This window comes from Amphiura filiformis, chromosome 5 (genome assembly GCF_039555335.1).
Source record: "Amphiura filiformis chromosome 5, Afil_fr2py, whole genome shotgun sequence".
NCBI lineage: Eukaryota > Metazoa > Echinodermata > Ophiuroidea > Amphilepidida > Amphiuridae > Amphiura > Amphiura filiformis.
The window spans coordinates 25,981,311-26,007,089 of NC_092632.1; the positions used below are offsets into that span (position 1 = coordinate 25,981,311).

General features: G+C 35.8%; 1 protein-coding gene across 1 annotated transcript; it reads right to left on the reverse strand.

Moving 5' to 3' along the window:
* Nucleotides 1-242: 242 nt before the first annotated feature.
* LOC140152872 (alpha-soluble NSF attachment protein-like) lies at nucleotides 243-24,470 on the reverse strand. The gene is made up of 8 exons (XM_072175398.1): nucleotides 24,237-24,470; nucleotides 20,132-20,211; nucleotides 18,900-19,016; nucleotides 17,891-18,071; nucleotides 11,322-11,469; nucleotides 9,028-9,138; nucleotides 6,321-6,371; nucleotides 243-5,373 (listed from the first exon to the last, which is right to left on the reverse strand). Exons 1-8 carry the CDS (start codon nucleotides 24,326-24,328, stop codon nucleotides 5,275-5,277), a joined length of 879 nt encoding a protein of 292 aa, XP_072031499.1. The 5' UTR covers nucleotides 24,329-24,470; the 3' UTR covers nucleotides 243-5,274.
* Between the last annotated feature and the right edge of the window lie 1,309 nt (nucleotides 24,471-25,779).

A 25,779-nucleotide genomic window follows, 5' to 3' on the forward strand; every position in this document is an offset into this window, starting at 1 on the left:
ATTGCTTGTGACGATATTCCCCCATGCCTGGTGCACGCCCTATATATCATACAGGCAATTATACATTCACCAGCTAATGGATATGTATCTATGTGCCACTCAGCCATTGACAAGTAACAAAGGGAGAAACATTAAAACATTGTGGTTAATGACAGGGCACAGAAGATTGTCTTGTGGGATATTTTCTACCACTTCATGCATACTAACACATCACAATTGAAATGAAAAGAAATCAAGCCATATTGACAGAGACATTCATAATATTTATTGTCACATGCACTTTCCATTTAGTGTTGATAAAAAAATAATGAGGAACAAGAAAACACACAGCCTTGTAACTCCTGTATTGTTTGCCATGGCCAAATACTACCGGTGTACATAAGCCACCCATAACAGTCAACTACCACATGAAATCTAATAACTATGCAATAATGGTCGTAATACTGTGAGTATCTATATGGTGTGGAAATACACCTGCCACTTTGACAATCAATAGAGGAGTCTGGCTGTGTAGCACAAGAAATTAGGAAAGAGGTGTCACAAACTTCACTGGAACTTCACTTGTATAATTTAAGGGCTATACAGGCTTGAAATCTTTGACGTAGAATATTCATTCAACAAGTATTCAAAATACAATCTTTTTACATCTTCTAACAAATGTGTATTGATGGAAACTCAATTATATGTTATGTTGAATGTCTGGTGGAAATATATTATCGATTTTACATCATCAAACATTCCTTAGAAGTTCAACATTACTGGCAATAGAATGGGAATAAATTAATGAAGACATGTTGCATCGAATATTCTACATCCAATAAAAGTCTGCAGCAGCCAGCATCTGAAATAAGCCCTATCGCAGTGTAATTTGCACCCCAAAATTTGCCTGTTGCGATACAACTTTAAAAGTGTGGTGCAAAATTGTGATACCACATTGTACTGACCTTATGTATTGATTGTCTGAGACTGCACTCAAATTGCACTGCGTCAGATGAAATTGCACCACAACTTTCAAAATGCGGTGCAAAAGTGCACCCCAATGTAAAAAAAATTAATTCAATGACTGACAATTGGCAGCCCTTAGATGCTACAAGCTAGCATGCTATAAACTAGAAATTAATAAGGCAAATTACACTCTCATTCAAACCCTTGTATATCTATGACTGATGGATACATATTCAATCAATTAACACTGCTGGTGCTAAACAAACCCACCTGGTGCGTACGTCATTACGTGCTTGTCAACTAGTACACAAAAGTTCAGTAACAAATATCCACATAGGTCAAATACAGTACTTCAATAATGGAATCGCATTACATGCCTTTATTTTTTGAGGGCCTACATTTTGCCCCAATAATGGTACATTGCATATCAACTCCTTAGGTTTCACTTGTTCCAACTTCATATAGCACAGACTTGTTGCAAGTTGAAATATATTTGGTGCCAACAACTGCTCCATGAAATCCCAAAATTCACCCAAACAAAATATAACTTGTTTTTATTCTTAATTCATACACTTGAGTTGAATAAAAACTAAACATGGCACTTAATATATATTTTACCCAAAATCTCCTAGATCTTAGGTGGGGTACTGAAAATTTACATCTCTTTCAAAATAAAAAATATGTGAATATATTTTATGCCCAGACATGCTGGAGGCACCCATACTGCTATACAATGACTTGCCACAACTCTGTATCAGAAATGTTCAAAATTTTGGTACACTCCATAATACACTCCATAACCATAATATATATATGACTCATAACAAATCCTGTTGTACATGTAAAAGATAAAAATGGTCAGACAATCATGTACATACTTGTACGCTCAACCGACAGCAAATAACTGTGAACATTTCTGATAATGTAATTCCAACTCTATTTTGATCAAGTAACATGCTTTGATTATAAAGATATACATTATATTTGAGAACACATGGCTGTAAATTTATACTTTATGTTGGAAGAAGTATAGTTTTTTTTGCGTACAGATGTGTCTACCTCATGCACAGAATAATGGAAACTAATGTTAACAGTCATGCTAGATTTGGAATGCTTTAAATATAAAATGGGTATTATCTGATCAGTGATAGATTACACTTTAGTTGAAGAGTTTACACCTGATGAGTAGTATTGATTACAATATACCATACATACACAATTTTGGGGAAAATATGTTAAATTGCTTCAATTATGCCATATTAGGCAAGGATGAGTTTTGACCCCTTTTTGACAAGGCAACTTACACATGTCTTATGCCCACATCATACTACCAGTTGCTGATACATGCAGCGAGGGCAAAACATTAGCGGCAATTCAACGCTTGTGAATTTGATTTGTCTCTCCTTGCAGTGATATGACACTGGCAACTTCAGGTTGAGATAGCTAACTTGCTTTCCTAATAGAGCAACCCATTGAAAGTATCAACAAATGCTACCCTGGCAACTAACTCAGTTTGCGGACCGCTATGCCCACCCGTGAGTGAGGTCAGTAAGTCCGCTCCATTGGTCAATCTAAGAGGTTAACAAATCAGTATTACCCTGACCACAATTGCTTTTATTGCACATTCACTTTACAGGTTTTACTGAGCAGAATAACCCTTCATTTTTATTCACCTTTAATTGTAAAACTAGTGACATACAGCTGGCACCTGCTAATTCTTCAGACACATTTCCTACCTGATGATGTAGACCTAAAAAATTGTAATATTGGCATAATAAAGTGACCACATGCAAGAGGGTGGGTAGATATTGATTTGTTAACATTATGAAAATACAGGTCTACATAAATAGCTACAACTAAGGAGGTAGATATGACAAATTTAAAAGTAAATAATACTCTCCCTAAATAAGTGTCAATTTAGACATTTAATTAATTTGTGCATATCAAAAATGCTACATTTTCACAAATATTCCATAACAGAAATTTTTCTCTCTATATCTATTTATACAATATAAACTAAAATTAAGGTAGGTCACATTACACCAATATTAAATTTTTCAGGTCTGACAGTTTATTACTTGTGATGAAGCATCAAATGCCTATCAAGTCTTAAAAAAAACACTATACATGTACCTTGATTCACCTTGAGTTTGGTAGTGACATAGGTGCTTATTTTGCCAGTCATAGACATGAATCTGCAGAGTTACAAACAAGGGCGGGCAGTTTGCCAGCATGCTTACAAAGCAACCGTGTACAGGCACTGATATCACTACCAAACTTCTGGCAAAACAAAGCATAGTCAAGCCACTTTATAGAGTAACAGTAAATGTCAACTTAAATTTGGAATAAACAGTTACAATTATGTTTTTATAAGATCTCCGTCTATACATATTCAAATTATAAGTGTACATAATGGACAGGTGTAAAGTGATTTCTATACAACATATATAATATATATATGTCAAAGCTTTGGTATAGGCCTAGATTGTATGAATAATTCTTATTCAGTACACAAGTCTTGAATTTTGTCTTTAGGCAGAATTACCAAAACTTTGTGATCAAGGATACTATTTAGTAGTGGATAAAGTTAAATTGCATATGTATTTTTCTTCCATGTGTGAAAATACATGAACACTTGGCTGCTTCATTATAATCTCATTATTCGCATCATACCATAATACATTACACTCTACGAAGTTTCAAAATTCAACTTTTTGCCTTATTAATACTCATTTCAAGTTCTGAGGATGAACTAGATTTAAACATGTTTAAAAACTTGTAACACCATACATTTAATAAGAAGAGATGTGAAGGGTCAGGACATGTACATACAGGGAATAGACATAATTTCATAATCTGTGTTTTCTATAATATAATACAATATTGCATTATGGCAGACCTCTGTCACATGGTGGGTTTTATGTTCTGAGTGTAGTTATGTAGTAAACATTACAACTTGCCCTATTGACGTGTTACAGGCTTAATGGTTTATGATTGGGCAAACACACAGTTTAAATTCATAGGGGCAACCATCACATAAGATGCTAAGTCAGTGTAAAAATATCAAGATCAGAATTGCAGTTGCTACATATTCACTAACACATTTGAAACATATTTGGAGGGACAAAAAGCCTTACAATGACATCATAAATCACTGGCAACCTCTATTCTTGTACAGATCCGAAACAGATAAATGCAGAGACTGAAAAGTGAATAAATGCTTTTGAGATGAACTGTATGTGAAGACTCCTGTAAATCTACTATACTTCACACACAACCAACAAGTCAGCCAGGGAACTTATAGAAAGCTTTGTTGGCAAACATGAATATCTTATCTCAATTGTGAATTTGTGATATGAAGGCAGCTACAGTAGTTTGACCATACAGCCAATAGGGGTTGGTGGAAGAGAGGAAGACCAAAGAAAACCTGAATTAATAGCATAAAAAAATGGGACAGGGATGAATTTTGACATATTTGTAAGAACAGATATAGAAACCAGTGGAAATTGTGCATCTCAAGAGCCATCATGTCACCCCCATGACCTCCAATCTACGGGACATAGAGAGATAGATGAATCTTTATGCATGATTCACATGTCACAGTATGGGATAATGCATGTAGAGGGATGACTATATCAGATTTGTGTTTGCTTACAAAGACACAATTTATGCATCACAATGCTTTCACATAACCAATTTGCAAAAAAAAGCACAAAAGATTCATAGACGCAAAACTGAATAAATAATTTACGTTCACTTACAAATTTAAAAAAGATTGCCAATCAAGCCATCTTAGCACCAAGTTATCAGACCATAAAAATCCATTCAACTGTGCATACATATTATTATCTGTGGAATGTCATCCAGAGTGATTTGTTTTGTTTGCACTTTACCAATTTTGTACTGTTTCACTTGCTTTTAAATTTGCAATTTTAAGCTTTCTTTCATAGACATATATGTAAATGGATTATATACATTATAAGAATATGATCTTGAGCTGTAGTAGCAGATTGTAGCATTAAAAGTGCAAAAATAAATGCTAAGATGGCCTATATTCAATGGAAAGATGACTTGAAATCATTTCAACACCTTGGTAACCTTGCCATTGATGATTCCTACAAGAATTCATAAACATGCATAATTATTTTCCCATTTCTTTTCGAAAAAGAAACTATTCAGTTTGGAGTTAATAAAATTATGCTTAGCCTGTGAATTACATGTTATAAAAGGGGGCAAGTTGTACTCTGGCTGACCAGCCCATGCGACAGGGAAGCATGATACATGATAATGATAAATTCTATTGAGTAGTGAGTGGTAGCGATGGGTGGCTCATCGCAAATCTGGATCACCGCCGACGGCCTTCTTAATTCTAAGTAGGATTGTTGTTAGCCACTGGTCCAATCGAGAAATGGAATCATAATCTTTCACCTGAAACAAATAGAATAGTTTTTGTTATAAAATAATAGATTCTTTACGACACAATACAAACACTTATGCAAGATTATTCAAACAAAGATATTAATACATGTGTTTGGAAAGTGGAATCTTTTTCTCATGGTGGCTGTTTGTTGGTTAATATTTTAAATGCTGAAACTACCGCAATCAATGTGGTATAGGCGAGAAAGTTTGAAAAATGTTTGACACTGTTACAGTGCCATACATAGCAAGATACAAGCAACAGAGTAGAGTCTCTGTCTATTAATCTATACCTGGGCTGGACCACCTTTTCACCCAGTAGTCCTTGAGTCAGTTACACATTGACCTCCCTGTACGTAGACCTACTCTGAATCAGACCTTCAATAAAAAGTTTAGTTGTCTAAGCTCCCATTAGATTTAAGCCTACTTAATGATAGTCACTAAACGTTTTATTCCTATACTGTGTATAGTGCCTGTTTTTTAATAGCGTACCGATGTGTAGCACATGTGTGTTTACACCCGGCGAGTTAGCATGCTTAGTAACATGTTCCGGAATTGGGCCCGAGCCCAGGAAAACAAGGTTTCTGGTGACCATGGATGCAGATTTTGTGTATTTTGCCTCATTTTAAACTTTTTCAAAAATGGGGTAAAATATGCAGCATATCCCAGTATTAGTATTTGTTAGATACTGAATAATTCAATTTGCAAATGCATCACCACCCTTTTGAGTTTTATCACAAAAACATTTACAACTCTCTAATTTATGCTGATGCAAGAATATAACCTAAAATTCTTTCTTCTTTTCTAGATGGCTGGACTACAGTCATCACTTGGAATGCATGCAGCCCCTAAGTCGCATGTTCCCTATACTTGATCTAAAATATAAGGTTACAAAAAAACAAACCAGGAAAACTTTTAGATGACAGAATTTCTTTTCATACTTGGTAATTTGTACTTACAGCATCTGTATATGCATCCACATTCTGATCTTCTGCAGCTTCTGATAATTTCTGCAAAACAAAAACCAGCATCATTTTTATTGTAGAAAAGGAACAACTGCTTAGATGGATTCACACCACAAATGGGTTATTCAAGGTCAAATTCATACACCCCTGTGGAAAACATGACCTTAATATCAAACGAAGGGGGTGTAGATTTTAAATTGAGTCATCCATTCATCGATCAGGTACTCCCATTTGAAATTCACACTCCCTGTATGGAAGGTCATTCCTTCCATAGGGGGAGTATGGATTTCAAATGGAATAACACAATGCTCTGAGGCAACTTTGTTGTTGCTACTTTTGTTATTTGTATTGTGGTACTCAATTGCAAGCAATTCAGTGTTGAAGTGTTGAAATTTCATTTAGTGTTTAGGGATGTGATAAACCAATCCCTATAAATAACCAAATAGGTCTATAAATTTGAGACTACTGAAAGAATTCAATATGTGACTCATTGGGGTTTGGTAATTGAAAATCTATTTAGCAATTACATCTCAAAAGCAGCTAACTTGTTTTACCAACTCATCAAACCTAAAGCTAGTATGTTTATAAATGAATGTTCCTAGTCATCCTGCAGTTGGAAAATATTTTAAATGAGTTAACAGGAACTTCCTTGATTTCTTCCCCCTCAACTTCCAACACTATGTTTGGTACCACCAAATATCATGAGGCAACTTGACTTGCTGGGATGGTCATGTAAAAAAACTCTCAATAAAATTGGCTTAACATTCTGGGATGTTGTTGACAACTTAATAATTCTTGGCCTAAAAAAGAAAGTATGTCTCAAAAAATCCAATGTGAAATGTTTTTTCCTTCTCCTTTCATTTCCCAACTCAACAACTCATTTTAAACAAGCTTGGGATGCTTGGGGTGGCTCTGTTGCATTCTTACTCATCAAGACATGTTTACATGCATGTAGTTTATTTATTTGATGTTTATTATGAGCTTGTCTAGTACTATTTTGTTTCTTAGACATTGGCCTTTCAATTTCTGAAACAAAAATTTATGATTTTCATTTGTACTAATTACTGTAACTCATGTGGCTCATGATCATGTGGCGGCGGATCACAATGCTGTACAATGGTGATCCTCCGCCATATGATCTTCAATAAACATTATTGATGGATTTCTATTTTCTACTTGTTTCTGTACTTGATCTCGGCTAAATGATATCATGTTTAGCATTCACTGCCTCAGTATTTGTTAATTAGACATTCAACAACTCTTCCTATACCTTTGTACAGGAGCCAACCGTTGTTAAACCGTGATGAACCCACACTTTTACTGTAAGCGTACGCCAACGCGAAGCGAGACTACTGGCGTTACTGGCGAGAGCGTAAAATTCGTCATGCCTGGAACCTTTGTGCGTATGCCAGCTTACAAGTCGAATTCAGTATTTTTCAGGTAGCGGCTAAACATTGCCGTTTTATTCTGTAGTTTTATTGCTGATATCAAAAGAGAAATCATCGAAGTTTTTGTAAGGCTGAGTGGCAATGATTAAATGACATTCCTCGTAAAATAATCGTGAATTATACGATATTTAGCTTCTTTGCGTTGTTGAAAGGATTCAATCATGTTTCACCGTTGTTCATCACCGTTTAACAACTCGCGTCCGGTAGCGTCTGCGTGGTTCGCCCGCTCAAGCAGCTAAAGCTGCCCCTGAAGTAAACCACGCAGACGACGCGGCCGCATCGTTGTTAAACGGTGATGAACAACGGTGAAACATGATTGAATCCCTAAATTAAAACTTACTGGTTACTTGTTGCTACACTAATAAAGTTCATTGACCTCTATGCATTTGAATAGGGATTTAATATAGGGAACATTCAAAAGGGTGCTACGGGCAAACAAAACATGATTAAAGGCTCAACTAGTAAAACATAAAAGGTTTGCGACAAATCTGAAAGAGCGTCCTCACACTCAATTTTGGTCCAAAAAGTCATTTTTTACGAAAACGCTTTGTCGAATTCTCTTTTAACTTTCAAAACTGGATTGTTGAGCTTATTTTACATCTAGTTACATACCTCAATCAGGAAAATTTGCATTTCCAGTGCCAAATAAGGTGTGTTTTGAAGAAATTTATATAAATATAGATAGATTTTTGACAACCCTGTATCTACATTTTGAAGTACTTGACCGCCATAAGTTCCATATGACTGGATGGGCAATTAAGTTAGCTATTTTAAACATTTGTCAAATTTTTACATTATCAATGTACGTCGGGGGGTGACACCCCTAACTGAATTAATATTTTCATCCTTATTTTGCTTGTTACACCCTGTGTATTTTATGGGTCACCCTGTATAATGACTCCCATTGTATCATTTCTGAAATCATCCGAGTATATGCTCTCAGAATATATACTTTAATTGGGTTCTAATGTAAACTTTTGAAGTTATAGTACCAAACCTGTAAAAGCATGTGATTCGCTTGAAAAATACACATGCAACGCAATTGGTGCCCAACATAAAAAACATGACCTTAACTTTCAAACTTACATTATTAACCACAAAATGAAATATTTTCACTCAAATATATTTTTTAATCATCATATTCTTCTGACAAATGCTTTTAAAATATATTTTTACCAACATTTTTGTAAAAGATAAATGTGCACACAAAACAAATGCATGTGACAGCATTGAGTCATTTGGAATTGACTTACCTTTAAAAGTTTACATTCCCTACTATCTGAAAACGCTGGAAACATCTCTTCATATTTCTGTATAGCAAGTTGAGCATTCAATAGGTCTACGCACATGTGACACAAAGCAGCCTGAAAAACAAAAACATGCTTTTATTATTTGGTGTCATCTAAGTCATTGGCAAAAAATATGTGAAATAAATATTTGAATAATCAGGCCCAAAAATGAAAATAACAAAGTCTGTCTCTCACACATTTTGAAAAATCTTTTTCTTTTTTTTTAGTAAAATAAGCTATGAGAAACATAGGCTTTTTTTTTCCCTTCTATTTATTGTAGCCTACTTTTTCCTTTAAATAGTAGCCATTAAAAAATTTTCAAAGAAATAAAAGGAAAAAGGCCAAACATGTATAGTTTTTTATCTTTAGATTGTTTTACGATACATAAAATGACTGGCTTAACCAACCGACACTATATCTTTTGTGGGGCACCATACTGAATTTAATGTGGTCTTCTAATTTTACATACAGATATTGGTATTTGTTTGGCTATTGATATTTGTTTGGCTACTGATATAGCTAAAAACTCACATCATTTGCAGTCTACAAGTACAATCTAGTAGCATAGCTTTGTCATAATTATAAATACAACACTTTTTGTATATATATTTCCATGTTTCATTTACACACATTTCTATGTAACTGAAATTCTAATAGAATGCAACAACAATCAACTTCACACCTGCATGCTATGATCCAATGGGAGACAAAAGGCTAAAATGCATTTTATGCTGTTTCTAATGAGTGATATTGCTTTTAATAATTAATTTTTCTAAATCTAAATAATTAATAATTGTTTCTTTAAAAAAATCTGCAACTGACAGCGGAAAAAATAACAAAATCGGATGTTATTTGAAAGAAATATACTATTTTATTTACTAACATTATTTCAAAACTCTTTATTTTTGTTGATATTTTGATCAAAAAACCCACAGGCTTCAATATGTAGGTGTTTCAAACCGCAAATAAAGAAACTACAAAAGTGTTCAGAAAAGTTAAAATCACAAAAATTAACCCAGCAAAAATAACCTGTTATATATAGTAGAGGGCAGTACCAAACAATTCCCAGCTCAGTCGTTGTGGCTTGAAACACCCTTGATTGGTGGTAATTACAAACACACAAGGACTAGACTCATTCAAGCAAGACAAACGAGAAGCCTGCACTTGTATACAATTTCTCACAAATAATTGAGTGTTTATTCTAATCGAGTAACCAACGGTTTGAAAACATCGCAATTCTTTAGACATTTTAAAACAAATTTTATCCAGTAACACCAGTCTGGGGCATGTTAGTGATGTGTGTGCCACCTATTGATATAACTGCATTAACTAGAAATGTTTCTTCCTGCAAAATGGCTAATAAATGCAATCTATACAATAAATTTTAACTGACATGTTTGATAAATTGGACTCTTAATTTACACACTTCAGCACGTTGAAATTGAACATTCAGTAATTGTCTCAATTAAATTAAATTAATTAGGTCATTTTATGATAATAAATTGTTTTACCAATTACTTGAGCCTGGTGTACAAGAATAACAAATAGAAACCTAAATGTAATGGATGCATAAAACAGTTGCATTATGATGACAAGACAGCCTCTGATGACATATATATTAGCCTGTATCTAATGTAGTGGATCAAATATTGATTTTTAAATGATATTGACTGGTGCTATTAAATTTATATACACTGTTACTTAATGTCATGCAAATATGTAGGAGAGCTGGAATTATTAAATTACTTGCACAGCAGTGATGACACAGACTTTCAATTCTAAAATTGATTGACTTCTCAATGGTCTTTAATAACACACACTTTCTGACTGTTACATACGACAACATACTTGGAATTGGCATCTAAAATGACCTCATGAAATCATCAAGCCAAACCTTGCTTCCCACTCTTATGTAGGTGAAAAACAGTTTTTGTTTAACGCATGTGTCCAAGCCCAACTGACACTTACAAACAAAAGCGCACACCAGGATACACTACATGTAGGTGTACATATACATGTAAGTGATGCATTTCAGTAGATCAACTGTATGCAAGCTACAATCTTACAGCTGAATTTCTAACACATGAATCAACAGAATACATGAATCAACCTCATGCAATAGCTGCTACATTTCATGTTTTTAAATGTATGCAATACACAATGCAGAAATTGTAAAATGTCTAAAGGGCAGCTATTGCAGATAGGGCCTTCTTCCACTAACACCTCAACATTTGACACATCACAAACATAAAACTCACCTTGAAAAAGTAATCTTTTGCACTATACTTTAGGAGAGGGTTGTCCATGGCAGTGGCTGCCACTTGCTCATATATTTCTGTTGCGTTTGTGTACTGTTCCAGCTGAGCCGAATACTGTGCAACTTTCAACAAACATTTGTTAGCAGAACTGGGGAAAGGAAAGAATGAGGTTGTAATTATTCAGCCTTCAGGCCAGTATACTTTATTCAAGACATGTGGAAATAATTTTACCTTTCTGGGAACCAACAAGCAAATCTGAACAGATGTCAGAAATTTTCTGTGAGCCGAAATCTTTCTTTAACATTTACGAGGGGTAGTCTGGCTACAAAAACAGCCTTTGGATGCATCAATTGCTGAATGCATTAAATTTAAATCATAAATGAAATACAGATATTTACAGTTGCAGTAATTTGTACAATGTATCATTTTACAAGTTAGCTCAATTTGTTTTCTGCCACTTCTAAAGACTTTCTGGGAACTGCATTCCTCCACCTTTCTATACCATGTGGTTTTGTTTTATTTTGTATGTAATTTCTGCTTTCTTTCTTGTGATGTATCTGTTTCTAATGTACATGCACTTATTCCACTAGCATTGAACATTGAGCTCCTGTCATGATTGCCCTGTCTTTCATGGTTGGCACATGTATATAAAGCTGATTATTTTTAAATATGCATGCTTTTTCCCTACAATAGTAAATATCATTTTGAATTTTTAACAAAATACTCAGTTGGTCATATGTTGTAAGTTGGTCATAACAAAAGTTACACAAAATGAGATCAAAATCACCAACTCTGAAATGAGATCAAAATCACCAAATCGCCAACTCTGATTCAATATCATAAATCCATGTATATGAAAGTAAAACTTTTTTTGGAAAGCTGACACTACAAAGATACCAGATATGCCAAAGTCAGAAACTTTATACATGGTGTCCATGAATTCATTCATTCATTCATGGTTTATTTATCACAGCAAAATGGACAAATTGATAGGGAGCCAATTTTACAATATTAAACATTCAAGAGACAAGCATCAAAGTTTTAACAAAAAGTACATCAAGAAAAAATATTATACATGACAAATATCTAGAGAGACAAAAACATTTTGTCTCAAGATGAGGGATGAGGATTGGGGAAGGACACAAAAAGCATCCAGGGGGTAAAACTTTTTTGGAAAGCTGACACTAACAAAGACACCAGATTTGCCAAAGTCAGAAACTTTAACATGGTGTCCATGAATTCATTCATTCATTCATTCGTGGTTTATTTATCACAGCAAGGGATGCAAAGCCACACACAAAAAAAAGGCAAAGTGCCCGACCTTTGGCAAAAAAAAAAAAGGGGGAAATCCTGAAGCTTGAGACAGAATACTAAAAGTGGTACTGAACCAAACGAAACATGGTTATTACTTTGGTTCACCTCAAGTTAGGAAGTGATATCAATGCTTTTGTGTGGTTACATTGCAAGTGTGCTAACAAACTAGCCTTGCATGCTCTGTGCGATTAACTTTAATACGGTAACCAGCGAAATGCACATGTCTGTCACAACCAAAATTGAGTAGAATCAGAGTTAAAACCATGTTTAAAAGTTTTAAATCTAAGTCGATCAGAATTATACACTGTAGGATCAACATAATAGGGTGTAACATAAGAAAATCATATTTTCCTATATGGTCATTTTCACGGTAAAGGGTGTAACTTTGGATTTTTAACATTTTAATCCATAGTGTTCTAATAAAGCCACAGAATTCCATGATTTTTGGCCACATAAGTCATCTAGTTAGCAGCTACCTTGGGTAGCATAATCAGCTTTGGGAGTTACTGCGTTCAGTTTTAGCAGGCTTAAATGTACTTAATATTGCCATTTTGAAAAACTATAAAAAACAGTAACATTTTTTTTTTTTTTTTTGTTTTCTTCAGTTAGTTCATGGATAATTTTTCTTATCCTGAAAGTACAGTCATATGTTCAGTAAACACTGCCACATTAGATTTAATTGTGAACAGCCCTGTATTTTTGAGAACCGGTCTTCGATATTTGTCGTTTCGGAGGCTTCATTTTCCGTTAACAATTGTTAACAAACTTTGTGGGTGTAGCTTTGGTTCATAATTCGTGGTTATTTCTTCACTTCTTCTTGATTCATAACAGTTGTTATCTTTAACTTGAAATGGGTAACAAAAATTAGTCGATTTGCAAGCTTTTAAAATTTTTATAAAATCTTGACTTCAAAGAGCCGTTTTCCGTTAACTTTTTGAAGCCTCGAAACAAACTGTTCAGCAAGCTTGTGCAAATATAAATAAAAGAGCTCATCCAATCTATTTATCAAAATGTAGCAAAGTAGATCCTCAAGTCACATGTTTTTAAATCGTGGAGATATATATCACCGTTTGAAAATGGGACCCAATACAAACTTTCCGTTAACAATTGAAGCCTCCGAAACAAATGAAGCCTCCGAAACAACAATAAGATTAATTATCATCTATGCATATCTAAATTGGTGTGTTTCATACTGATATCTGCATTGTAATTATTACTTGATATGTGCAGAATGTCATAAATTAAAAAAAAAATTGACATTATGGTTAATTTTTGACAAATATACTGATACCCAAAAAAGCCTGTTTCGGAGGCTTCACATGCAAAAAACACCATACTTAACAAATGGGTGAAAAAATTAACATGTGATAAATCTACAATATCTGCCGCATAGAATCATTGATTCAATATACACAAGAAAATAACAGCTTAGATGATCCCAACACTGTTGTTTTCAAAAAACTACTTCTGCAATGTTTAACAATTGTTAACATGAAGCCTCCGAAACAAAAAAAAATGACTTGCTGTGATAATTTAATTTTTGTCACAACTGAAATTCAATACTTAGAAGCAAAGCATGAAAATTGGTAATTGTGATATTTTTACCTATTTTTTTATGTCAACTTGTAGTGGTTAGCCAAATATTTTACTTTTATGATCACCTGTGTTGTTAACTGAAGCCTCCAAACACAAATCGCTTGAATTGCCAATTCTAAAAATAACTCCAATTTCTGTGAAACTTGGCTGGGAGGTTCCTTTCATCAAGTAGTATTTGTACATGAAGTTAGACATTCAAATTATTTTAGGAACCCAATTAAAACTTAAAAAATATGTTTAAGGTTTGGAAATTTCCATTGTAAATGACACTTGATGTTAAAAATTTTCAAAACTGCAATTACAAACATAGCAAAACATGGTATAAAATGTAACTTATATCTGTTGACTTACTTTGTAATGTGATTTCACATGTATTCCAGCTATCATGTCATAATTTTCTGAGGTTATGTAAAAGACATTTTTTCTTAGATTTTAACCAAAATGTTATGGAAATGTCAAATTTTTATTAGAAATCAAAAGGTTTAAGCCTTGAAACATTATTTTACTGGAATTTAAGTTGCTTCTATGCATGATTTCAGTAAACAGAAACATATTTAAGTGGTTTGAAATTTTGACCCCAAAAATCAAAAGGTACACCCTTTACTGTGAAAATGACCATATGCTGATAAACCATGTTATTTTGTTCTCCATTAACAATATGTAAAATCAAATATGGTTAAAATAATGCATGCAAAGAAAGTCTTTACTCACCCAATACTGCCACATTCAAAAATACAGGGTGGTAAAAAGTATGTAAATAATAGCACAAACCTGTTTTTGAGACAGGTTTTCTATAGAAGTTTTTTGACAGTTATTTTTTTCCTGAACATTGAGTATTTAGACAAATAAAAACATTTGCAAGAGTACCTAACTAAGTTGTTTAATGTGCCAAATATTTTCAAAATAATACTCAAGGTGACCAAAATGTACTGTGAGATAATTCAAAATGTACTGTGGGATTCCAACTGGGCCAGAGAAGAAAATATACAGGTTTATCAGCTCGACATTTGACACTGATTGCTACATGCAGACATGTACAAATGTATGTGTAATACTGCATACTGAGGATTAGGTGCGACAATATTGTTTTGAAAGGTCCTTTTTAAGCGTTAGTACCCGCATATATGTGACGTGACATGTCAAAAGGAGACACTTTTGGGCAGGATCGTAAATGGAGAAATATCCAAAAATCTGCACGGGGTGATTTTTTCACAATTTGGGTTTGTTGCGAAATTGTGATGTTATTTAAAATGTTTAAAATATTGTCTAATAGTTTCAGACCTGAATATAATTGGCATCTTGTATTTTTTGAGACATTTTTCAAGGTAATTCCTACTCTCAACATTGTCAATAATATTTTTAAAGGCTGATATCTCAGATTCCAATTTTATAATACCGTATCTTACAAACTCAATATCTTCGCTTAGGAATGTCCGATTTCATTGGGGAAAATGGCATTGTGGAGCAAAATATCTCTATATTTAAGATATGTAAAAACCTCAAAATTGATAACCTGCCCAAATGTGTCTCCTTTTGACATGACACGTCACATATGCGTGCGACGTCAAGTGTGTGCATTGGACCGTGTGCAAAACAATATATACTGGATGGCTAGCAGTACGTGTAATTTGTAAAAGGAAATCTACAAAACATAATACTACACACTATTCCCAAACTGGTAAAGTCCTAGCATCACCTGATATGAGGGCCAATTGTTCCACGAATTGCGACCAATGAAACTGCTACACTCACACCTCGTATTTTTACGGGCGAAGACACGCAGCACTCTATAACATACACACAAAGGCATGCATTCAATGCAAAGCTGGCATGATTGTTAGATATATGCATGTTTGAAACGATCGGCCCTAATGAATTTACAGCATACAAAGCACAGAGACTTTGGCTGTTTGCGAATAGTCTGTAGTAGTCTGATATTATAACATCTTATTATACATGGTAACAATTAATAAAATTTTAAGAGAAGTTAAATTCAACACTTTAAAGTTTTGATATCCAAGTTAAAGCTCCTAAGAAAAACACTTTTCAAGATATGATGTTAAACATCTTTTGACTTATTATTCTATGTGCAAATCTATGGGGTTGCTTGCTCCCCCGACTTGTCTACCCCGACTCATTCATTACATGTGCAAATTATCTGGAGGGTTTATTTGATGTGAAGAGGACACATCACTTTATTCCACAGGTCAGGTGCTTCCAAAATAGAATTTGGTATTGTGTAACACATTAATTTTGTTGTCCCCCATATTTGATAGACCTATTCATGACATATGACCACGTGCATTTCACTTGCTTTACTCATGCAGACTTATTTTACATGTACTTAAATGCTAGACTGACGCCCTCATTCATCAACATTTTGACTCCTGAGAAACTTATTTGTTAAAAACATGTCGAACAGAATGCGGGGAATGGAGACTGTGCAGTTGTGTCTGAGACTGCGTAGTTATGTCCAAATTAACCTTTTGACTGCATTTGTGCAATCCTGTCACAAAGGCATGGTATGGCACGTGAGCCGAGAGGAAGTCGTGCTATGGAGCACGAACAAGGTAGCACAGGTTTATTTTCATGAATCCGACATGATAAGAACGCCAAGTTTTTCAGTCGTCCCTACAAGCACAACACATATACCATGCGCATTGGTAGACGATGAAGGATTCAGTCTACTTACATGCTACAATAGATGAAGCAGCAAAGCAGTTGAAGCAAACCAATGCGCAAGTTGAAATAAATGAAATCAATAATATTTAGCTAGCCAGCTATTTAGTAGAACTGAATCATAATGGTAATTGATGCACAAGCAGGGCATACTTAAAATTAACTCCTCGACACAACCAAACCCGATTGATGCCCACTTGACCCAGATTGATATAATCATTCACCCCATATCTGACCCGAATAAATTTCCCCCGACCCAGTAGTATCCATTTTCAACCATAGATCCCCGACACTTCCCAGACCGGACCAGCATCAAATGTGTACCATTTGAAATAATGATTTGAATGAGTGAATAAATGAATACCAGTGGTCATATGTCATTTTGGTTTCTAAGTGAGTGGAATGGAATGGTCACAATGTCAACAGTGTAAACAATAACAGGCCATGGTCAATTGATCATATTCAATGTCATTTGTGAGCTATCACAAATTATGTCTTTTTTTTAAAGATAAATCTCTGTGATAATATTTTGTTTCTGGTCAGTTCTTTCTGTATGCCCTTATAACACTCTTAACATGAGTGTACACAAATTTCTTAATGTGTGAGTTCTATCATTTTTAAGGTATACATGTTCTGTTAAAATATAGCATAAACATATAAAATACTTTGAATACCACATTTCTCTAGTCAACCAGCTGTATTATCCCCCCCCCCCATGTGACAGAGATGTCAGTGGGCGCAGCTTCAAATCGCCAGCATTTGCTTAAAGAGCTTGCATACACACACACCTGCAAAATATGCCGCATAGATGTGTGCGAAACAACTGCCTCAATGCGTTGATACTGAAAAATGGTATACCACTGGGGTACCTACATTCAGATCTCAAGAAATAGCAGATTCGAAATTTTCTAAAATCCGTAATTCCATATTTTTTAACCATACTGAAAGAATTTCATGGGCTCCTCTGAACTACCACCTACCTGTTTGATTCTTCCCCTTTGTAGAAATCGGCAGCCTGTCTAAAGTGGGTTATTGCTTTTTCCAAATCGACCATTTCATTTTCATAGATTTCTGCGATAGTTATGTGGTGTTTGGCTGCTATGGTAAATCTACCCATGTCTGTGTAGATCTCTATGGCTTGCTTCAGGACCTCAACTGCCTCTGTGATGGATAAACATAAAGCATAAAACAATGAGACTTAACTGCCTTTTACAAAGTAGGCAAGCACTACAAGAGAAAAGACAAGAAAAGGCAGTGGGAAAGAGGTGGGTTCTTAAGAAGGATCTTGAACCACCAACGGTAGAGGGCAACTCGTTCTAGAGGTGTCTAAATGTCCTTAAGATGGCAATTTAGTATGGCTCAATTGTGTTAAATCGTATCCATGTTGGTTATTGCAAAATTTGTTGAATGTAATTTGCCATGTTGTGGGTGGTGTACTCACTGGCAGCTTAAATCACAGGTCCCAATAGCCATCAGATCTGTGGACGGGCAGAATTTGGATCCTGGATAAACCCCTGCTTCTATTCATCTGTTTGGGAATCACACCCATGACAGATTTATAGCACTTCAAATTCAAGATATAATGTATGCATGTGTACACATGATGAAATCCACAGCTACAGAACACAGATTCACATAATGTCTGTGTGTGACCCATTAATTTGTACACACTTGAAGTAGCTTAGATTCCATTGAAGTGCAGGTGAGAAAAAACTCAACCCTTACATGTAAGATGGGTTGGAGGGGAGCATGACACAGCAGAAAGATAGACAGAAATATTAATGTGACTTCCTTGACTTATTTCCGCTAAGATCAATGTATACTATCAGGAAGTACAATGTCAAAGATTTTAGCTAAATGACAGAAACTGTAACATACAAGGCTCCTGCCATCCCACACGTCTCAAGCCTATTTGAAATGATTGGAGGAAAGTGGGATTGAAGTTCAGGCCATTATGTGAAGTGAATTTCCAAAGAATTTGTGACTTACGTTGTGGGTTAGATTTCTTATAGCAGTTGCCTGCGTCTACATAGTCAGTAGCTGCCTGGTGGTTGGAGGCTTGCTGCGATTGGATCTCAGCTGCTTTACAAAATGAATCACCAGCCTCTGTAATGGAAATATATAATATACATGTATTTACATGATAATCAAACGGTAACATTTATTTAATTTCTGTGCTGATCCATGTAAGATCTAGCTTTAATGGTAGGCTTTTAAGCTTAGACGTAATTGTACAAGATTTCGAAATGGATACCGATAATTGAAGAACCACACAACACAACCATGCTAAAATGGGGACAAACTGGTTTGTATGTATGGAACATTACAAAATCAGCAGTTCAATGAGGTATAAAATTAATATATAAACATCATACCACAATGTTTGTCCGGCACGCTTTCTACAGCGTGGGGGTTTGGAATTCCGAAAATCGGTAAAAAGGGTGGGCGTTAAAATATTGCTGTATAAAGGGTGGGTTTCTAAAAAGTGTAGGAGCAATATATTAAGCGTGTGGGTAAAGCTACTAATTGAAAAAAATATAATAAAGTAATTTGATGATCTCTTCAAAAACATTCATATTTTATTTGTAAATTTTGAATGAAAATTGCCGAAATTAATTTGCTGATATTTCATCTCGTAAACGTCACCCATAGTAGAATCGACGAGCCATGAATTTATGAATGGCCACGATTGAATGTCAATCTACACCGCTGCTTTGGCCTACTCGCTCCACACTAGAAGTGGAGCGAACGGAACCACAGCGGCTGTGTAGAGACCGATTTAACAGAATCGATTCAGGATGTCAGCCATGTGCAGAAGTTCCCACTTGTTGTTGTCATCCAAACGAAACAGAATTAATGATGAAAATGGCTTTGAAAAAAGCGACGCACAGTTCGTCCAGGGACCTTTGCAAATGTTTCAGATGAAGAAGAAAATCATGAGTGTTTGTTAGATGAGGATAGATTCTGCATCAATTCGGACTCTGAAATGGACAATGGCGGGTGCAGATCGTGAGAACCCGGAAGTGACAATGTAGTTGCGGTAGCAATGAAGCTTCCGAATTTGACAACTACAATGTTGAAAGCTTTGGTCACAAAAGGGCGGTGGTTGCCAGGTGTATGGCTAAAAAGCGTGGCAGAAAAAAAAAGGGTGAGGGTTTGACCCCTGACAAACAGTGTAACCAAAGACAATAATATGAGTCTAAATTCCAGTAATAACTCACCATTCCATTTCTTGGCCATTTTAAACATATTTGCTGCTCTGTGGAACAACTCAACAGCTTCTTCAAGTTTCTGGGTACCGCTGTAAACAAATCAAGTGTTACACACAATATTTAATAGGAGAAAGACATCTAGGCTTTAGGCAGTTTTTCATCTGGACTTTCTGAAACAAGGCGGTTCTCGAACCACAAGTCTCACCTGTTTTTGCAACTGCCTGCTTTTGCTATTACATTGTACTATTGGTAGCAGAAGTAAATGTACAACAATCTATGGCAATCAATGTGATCACGGATGACCCTGAATGATCCTAAAATGACCTTCACATTTTTTGTCTCCCTACCAACTTTCATGAACCTGCAACAATCTATGGCAATTTGACCCTAGATGACCCCCATGACCTTGACATTTGTTGTCTCGCTACGGTGGTTGTTCCCACCAAATTCCATGAACCTGCAACAATCTATGGCAATTTGACCCCGGATGACCACAAAATGACCTTTTTACATTTTTTGTCTACTCTGGTGGTCCTTCTCACCAAATTTCATGAGCCTACAACCATGGACTAAAGAGATACAAGGTGTGTTTAGACGGTAGCCTATTTTCGAATGTAACTTACAAGCGAGCCAGCAATTCAATTATGCTACAAGCGAGTGTGTGTCCACACAGGACTTACTTGTAAGCCAACTCGAAAGTAAGAGTGACCTTCACTGGTAAATTATGCCATGATTATGCACAATCAGAATAGGATTGGGTCATCAAGGTCATGCTTACAAGTGAATTTACATGCAAGTCTTGTTCACACTGGTCTTACATTCGAATGTAGCTCGCTACATGCAAGATATCTTACATGTAAAATCGTCACTTGTAACTTGCATGTAGCTACATGCGAGTGTGTTTAGACGGGCACTACATGCAAGTTTACATTCGAATGTAGTTACAAGCGACTTTACAAGTGATCATCTGAACAAGCCTACAGACGAATTCCAAACCGTTAAAGTCTCAGCATCACCCGATAATGAGGGCTGATTGTTCCATGAATTGCGACAGATAAAACTACTATGCACATACCCATACCGCATATTTTACAGACATGCATTAACGCTCTTCCGCGTATATGCGAAGACATGCAACACTTCAATCAAAAATTCAATCAGGTACCCGAGTACATAATTACCTAATTACATAATTATGTGAGAGCCTTAATTAGGTACCAGTTCTTCATCACAATATATAGGAACGACAATTGCACATGGTCATGATAAACAAAATCATAAAATTAAATGTAGATTGCTGTAGTCACAATTCTGGTCATTTCACACCTTGAATGTGCTCAAAATTAGCACTGATGTCGACCGGACCAAGATACCGTATTGGTCCGAGTATAGTCCCACACGTTTTTTAGGTGAAATGTTGTCACAATGGTTGGGGGTGGGATACTCAATTTCAAAAAAAAAAAAAAAAAATCGGTTTTGGAGTGTCCCTGGACCTAGACCTAAAGATAGGATCATTCATGGTTGACACACAAAAATACGGTACATGTATATGATTTACCGTATTTCCTCGATTAATCGCCCCGGGATGTTGCATTTCCAAAAAGGAGCATTTATTAGAGGTCATTTTTAGAATGAAAATCGTTACCTGGTAATTAAGTGAAATGACAAACTATGAACTCTTCTCTTAGGGGACGCTGACTTCCTGTTCACAACTAGTCCGAATAATCAGTCCCTGAGTCCCAGAACAAAATATTAATTTCTGACATGATTGTGTTCTGGGTCTGAACTGTTTCCATATGAAATCTTGATGGCAAATTGGACAAAAGAAGCACATGGTTCTACTTGCATGACTTGACAGTTTTTAATCCTTATTCATGTTACCGGTACGTGAATCACGCTATTGTGGACCATCCTTCTGATACTTGAGTGTTTGGACAAGCGGAACGGTCTTTTGTCTACTTCTATGTTTGTAAACAGACGAGGAGGTCAATATTGTCATCCTCGCCGAATAGGAAAGACAGCGTAATAGTACGGCACTAGTTCACAACCAGATTTTTGCCAATTGCTGACGCCATTAGTGACCATGTGTGCACCTTGGTAAACTTACTACACAAGATAGCATGGAAATATCAACATTTTTGAAACATCTTGGTTGAAAAAAGTGGTGGAGGGCATTTTAATTGTTAAAAAGGGGGCGACTATTTTAGCAACATTTTTGATGCAATCGCCTGTCGTGATCGGCTGTGTTTACTTTTGACCCTCCATTGCTTTACACGGTGTCATGCTTCAGCGATTCCGACTACATTTTGAATGTCTCTATAGCCTAGATAGGCTAGAGACCGTAGCATTCAAAATGTTGTTGGATTCGCTGAAGTGAAGCATGACACGTGTAAAGCAATGGAAGGTCAGAAGTAAACACAGCCGATCACGACATGCGATTGCATCAAAAATGTTGCTAAAATTACACTTCAGCAAAATTTTAGACTGCCCAAAATATGCAAAAAATTGCACCGCTGTCCAAACAAAAAAATCATAGCAAAGCACTCTAGCTTCAAATGCGTAACTATCGTGTGCAAATTCAAAGCTATAATCATATTAAGTAACTCTTGGCCAAACTGGAACATGCACGTTGCGTCCATGTAGTGTACTAAGCGTGTATACTTTCTTCTGTACCGCGCTATATTTGCGTGTGTTTATCGCGGAGCCACTAGCGTTCACAGTGTTCCAGTTTGGCCAAGAATTACTTAATTTGATTATATAGAGTTCTCGAGTAAGCGATACCGGTATCGCTTACTACCGCAACATAAATTATACGGTTGTCAGGCTACAGCTACTATAGAAATATTATCAAATTTGTGTACATCGTGGAACATACTCTTGAGTTGCGTGGCTGTGCGTAGTAAGCAGTTGTACGCAGATAGCCTCGCTAATATGGACGCGTAGAGTAGCGTTGTACGCGCGTGTAGTTAGCATGATTGGTCGCGGAGTAACAAGTAGGTAACCCAGGCAAACCTTAGTTAACACATTTGCTAGTCAGCCAAATTCGCCGACAATGTCAATGCATATTTACATAGAAATTTAAAACAACTGGCCGAAGAAGGAAACGTATATTTATGTTTTCTATACTTCACTTGACCCAAATATATGATTTTTTATGGTGAAATGTCACTCGCACATGGAATTTTAGAGGGATTTGGATAGCAGTTCCATTAAAAAAGTTGCTATCATAATGAGACTAAGATCTAGAAACACCCCGAAATGCCGCTTTTGGGGAATTTTGCTAGCCGAGGTACTCACACCTCCGTCACACGATTTCCACTGTCCTTCTCCGCACGAAGGTCTGAGACTCCTGAGCACAGCTGGTCCAGGGTACACATAAAATACCGCTTTTTCTCATATATACCACTTCCTATCATTCCTCACATGAAGATGAGACTTAAACAAAACCTATTTGGTGCATGTTCATAAATTGTGAGCACATAATTTGAGGATGTAAAAGACCAGACTTGTGACTGTTATCGTCGCCGTGTTTTGAATTCTTCCTATAAATAGATGCTGTGAGTGTGACGTCATCACCGCGACATGAATTCACAGTGCCCCGTTTTTACGTACGTATGGCACTCATGCGGATGGCCCTAGTGAGGAAGGAACAGGGCCATGATGTTTCGGGCTAGAATTTTGCTAGCTGAAACTTTTTGATGAAAGTCAATCTTTGACAAGATGTAACTTTGCTACGGAAAGTGCTATGAAAAAATGATTTTCAGTTTTGGCTTTGTTTACTCAAGGGCTTTGATTTGATATATAAAATGATGCAGTTTGATGGCAAATTTGAATTTACCTAGCATACCTATAACAAGCGTAGTTGAATGTTCCACAATGTACACAAATTTAATATTTTTTCTATAGTCAGATTTTAAAAAAGAACCAAAGGTATAATACGTTTATAAACCATGGCTCCAAAATGTTGGGCAACCGTACACATGACATGCATTTCATGGTAAGTATATAAAATTGACAATACATTGCATTTCATTGTAATTTGTATGTCTCTACATTGTACGTGTTGTATGTTTACATTTTACACGCAATCATGCATGTATACAAAAATCCTTACCCGAACAACTTGCCGATGAATCCGTCGGCGGATTTCATCTTCCTCTCGGCTTCTTCCCTCAATGCTTTTCCCTTTGCCTCATTATCTGCCATCTCTTCACTTATTTTACTTCACGAATTGGATTAATTAAAATCGAATTTTCTATTTTCCAATGATTATTTTTTATTTTCCAGCACAGGCACTACGCTACAAATTGGTCATGTCAGTCGGCCATTGGAGTCAACATATTTGGGTTGCCAGTTGTGAAACAGTAAGTGATTCATTTTCACATGACTTGAAAATCGCCACGTTAATCAAACAGGCAGGCACTAATCGAATCCCGGGAATAATTTATAAATTTAATGTGTGTAAATGACTAATAATGCTAATCTGAATAAATCTAACGAATGGATTTGAATTTTATTTTTTAAGATTAATAATAATAAACAATAAAATAAAGAATAAAATAATTATTAATTCTAATGTATGATCATAAATATGACACGGTTTTTTTTGTAGGCCTATTTCATTTTTTTGTTCAAACCTGATTTTTTTGGCATATTTGTAACGTTTAGTCGGCCTACACACGTCCCAACTTACACCTTTAATGGAATCAGTCGAATTTGTGTAGACCTATTGTGTAGGTCAACAGCGCATTTTCAACACAACTATGACTTTAAATCCTCCATGTTTTAAACGGCCAAAATAGCCAAAGGGTTTCTTTTAGTTTGCCCTCAGTGTTATTCCAGTTTAAAATGGACAGAAACCCTTCCTGTCAGGTATTACTAATATTAATCATTTCAGCAGTTTGGGTAAAGAATAACAAAAGTAAAATTTCACAGAAATCGTACCGTGCTTTAATAGCTAGTTTGTCCTCATGATCCCAATCCCCACAATTGCATGATCTCAGTATCATAATCATAATAGGCCTATCCGCTCTCTAGCCGGTGGTACCAACCGGGGGTACGAAGTAGGCCTATATGACATGGCAAAAAACCTTTGCCTTATGCCAAGTTTGGGGAACCTAAAATTAAGGGGCTGCACTGAATAATTATGAGCTCGGATACTGTTTCCCTAGCCTTATTTTAAGAGCGTAAAAACGCCCCATGAATGTGTGTCACCCCCCGGGTGTTTGGGTTGCCAAAATTGCTTTCCCCTTCTGGCCAAAAAAATTCTTGCCCACTCTCCAATTTTACCACTCCAGCCCAGGGCTGATCATAATTATATTGCACAGCCCCATTTTTGCATTTTACTTTATGCCTGGAAACTCCAATGCATTTTTTTTTATAGACGTAAACGTTTTTAAAATATCTTTGCAGATTGACTTTATTCAATATGGCAACAGCGTCAATAAGACTAGTCATGCTAGTATATTATGAAATCACATTAGGCCTAATTGCAACTTCCATTTAATCCCGGCCCGCCCCCCCCCCCCAACTCAACACAAAAGTTGACAACCATGAGAGTAATACCAAATTGCGCGGTTTTTTACCAGTAGCAAGGACCGCGAAATTGCCAAAATAGGGGGTATTTAATTTGCAGTGTCCATGAAATTTGACAGTGA

Excerpts from the sequence above, each read along its gene's own strand:
- LOC140152872 (XM_072175398.1), bottom strand. The coding sequence starts at position 24,328 with ATGGCAGATAATGAGGCAAAGGGAAAAGCATTGAGGGAAGAAGCCGAG. Across the intron at positions 20,212-24,236 it reads TTCATCGGCAAGTTGTTCGG|CGGTACCCAGAAACTTGAAG; the intron begins GTAAGGATTTTT and ends ATTTGTTTACAG. Across the intron at positions 11,470-17,890 it reads AAAGGGGAAGAATCAAACAG|TTCTGCTAACAAATGTTTGT; the intron begins GTAGGTGGTAGT and ends TCCTTTCCCCAG.